General features: G+C 47.3%; 1 protein-coding gene across 1 annotated transcript in view; it reads right to left on the bottom strand.

The window, feature by feature from the left end:
• grb10a (growth factor receptor-bound protein 10a) overlaps positions 1-2,500 on the bottom strand; it is a 123,792-nt gene that overhangs the window by 15,187 nt on the left and 106,105 nt on the right. Inside the window, exon 6 of the mRNA XM_031585681.2 lies at positions 1,334-1,490. Coding sequence (XP_031441541.1) covers positions 1,334-1,490 — 157 coding nt within the window. The remainder of the gene's footprint in view (positions 1-1,333; positions 1,491-2,500) is intronic.

Raw genomic sequence — 2,500 nt, 5'->3', positions numbered from 1 at the left:
TTCATGCTGGCTCTGGCCACAGGCTCCTCTCTGCTGGCCAACCACACACACACACACACACACACACACACACACACACACATGCGCGCGCACACACGCACTCTCTCTCTCTCGCTCACACACACACACACACACACAGGCATATACACACACGCACACACACACACACACACACACACTCTCTCTCTCTCTCTCTCGCTCACACACACACTCTCTCTCTCTCTCGCTCACACACGCTCTCACACACATTTTAATCTGGCTAATTGTTCTATTCCTGTGTGTTCGCATGCCAGCATGTGAGTTCATGCGAATGGGCATGTGAGTGCGAACGTGATCCTGTGTGTGTGTGTGTGTGTGTGTGTGTGTGTGTGTGTGTGTGTGTGTAATTTTATATGTGTCACTGAGAGTGTGTTTATATGTCTGTAAATGTGCTTGTGTATATGTCAATGATTGTGTGCATATGTGTCCACTGTGTGGGTGTGTATGTATGCATGTTGGAGTATCATACAGTGGAGCTGTGTGTGTGTGTGTGTGTGTGTGTGTGTGTGTGTGTGTGTGTGTGTGTGTGTGTGTATGTATGCATGTTGGAGTATGTTTATACAGTGGAGCTGTGTGTGTGTGTGTGTGTGTGTGAGTATGCATGTTGGAGTATGTTTATACAGTGGAGCTGTGTGTGTGTGTGTGTGAGTATGCATGTTGGAGTATGTTTATACAGTGGAGCTGTGTGTGTGTGTGAGCGAGGGGTCAGCAGTTTTATGTCCTGTGCAAATTTCCAAATGAAATCTCAGTATGGTGGAGAGGTGATTTCCTGTTTTTCGGTGTCAGTGATCACTCATGTCTCTAGACAGTGCAGGCTGTGCCAAATAACTGTGTGTGTGTGTGTGTGTGCTGTTTAATATAACTCTCACTCGCACATCCACACACACAGGAAAAATATTGGACTAGATTCCAATTTTGCATTTAGCGTTATGAAACTGCGAATACTGTCCAAACAGGTGTGGATTATAGTGTGAAGACTGCACTTACAGCAGGCTGTGAAAATTCCTCTGTACATTGCACTAACTCGCACGTAACAGGCCCAACGTGCACTCACACACACACCACTCTCCCAGGCTGTGCTGAAAGTGAACGCGCACACACACACACACACACACACACACAGAGACACACACAGACAGACACACACAGACAGACACACACACAGACAGACACACACAGACAGACACACACACAGAGAGACACAGACACACACAGACAGACACACACAGACAGACACACACAGACAGACACACACACACACACACACAGAGACACAGACACACACAGCTCTTACCCAGGCCAAGCAGGGGGTGATGCTCCACTAGTGTCCAGCAGTTGTCATCTACGCAGTGGCTCTTGTAGACCAGCAGCTGGCACACGTCTCTGGCGGTCATGTCAGCTGGCACCTCCACCACCTTCCCGCTGCCATCCTCCCCAAACACCTTTATAATCTGCACACACACACACACACACACACACACACACACACACACACGTTAATCTCCATATATTCTCTTTTTCCATCACAGAAATCACTTTTAGTCCAATTGTGTGCTTGCACGCATGTACAAACACACACTCAGCTCTGTCAGACTGTGTATGCTGTGGCTGCCAACCCCTGAAGCTGTGCTGTGCTAAAATAAACACACAGAGACACACACGCACGCACACACGCGCAGGCATAGATACACACACACACACACACACACACACACACACACACACACACACACACACACACACACACACACACACACACACACACACACACACACACACACACAAACCCCAACCTGAAGACACACTGTGTATACTTTAATCATGTTTACTAAACAAATACATACACAGGGATGCAGACTCCCATACACAGGCAGAGACGTGAATGCAAATACCTTCAGCACTAAACATTTCTCACAGGACTGCGCCCTGGTATTGAGACACGGAGATGAGCGAGACCAATTTCCTGAACTAAGCACCTCAACTGCAACAACAAATCCTGAGCCACAATTTGTACAGCACTGAAGCCTTGGCTCGTCTGAATCGATTCTCCGCGGTGAAGACAGGTGGCAATCTAGATTTAGCCCAAACCCTCCTCCAAGGCAGCCGAAGTGAGAAGAGGTGACTGTGTGTGTGTGTGTGTGTGTGTGTGTGTGTGTGTGTGTGTGTGTGTGTGTGTAGCACCTGCTGATATGACGAGCGGGAGGAAGGGAGGATGATGTTTGGAGAACTTCACAGCATTTCATTGGGGAGTAGTACCCTCCTTTGACAGTACATCTTAACAATACATACTTTGTCCCACTTTCAGCTTCCAGAATTTAGTCTTAAACTGGCTGTGATGTCATGTAACTGAGAGAGTATAAGTATGTTAATCTGGATAAGTATGTACATTTTTTTTTTTTCCGTTTCTCTCCGAGACACAGGCAAGAAAAAAAGGAGCGACGGACAGATAGACAGACAGACA

The sequence above is a fragment of the Clupea harengus genome, chromosome 19 (genome assembly GCF_900700415.2).
Source record: "Clupea harengus chromosome 19, Ch_v2.0.2, whole genome shotgun sequence".
Taxonomy (NCBI): Eukaryota; Metazoa; Chordata; class Actinopteri; order Clupeiformes; family Clupeidae; genus Clupea; species Clupea harengus.
Note: the sequence above shows the minus strand (reverse complement) of the source record. Positions and strands in the feature narration are given on the sequence as shown.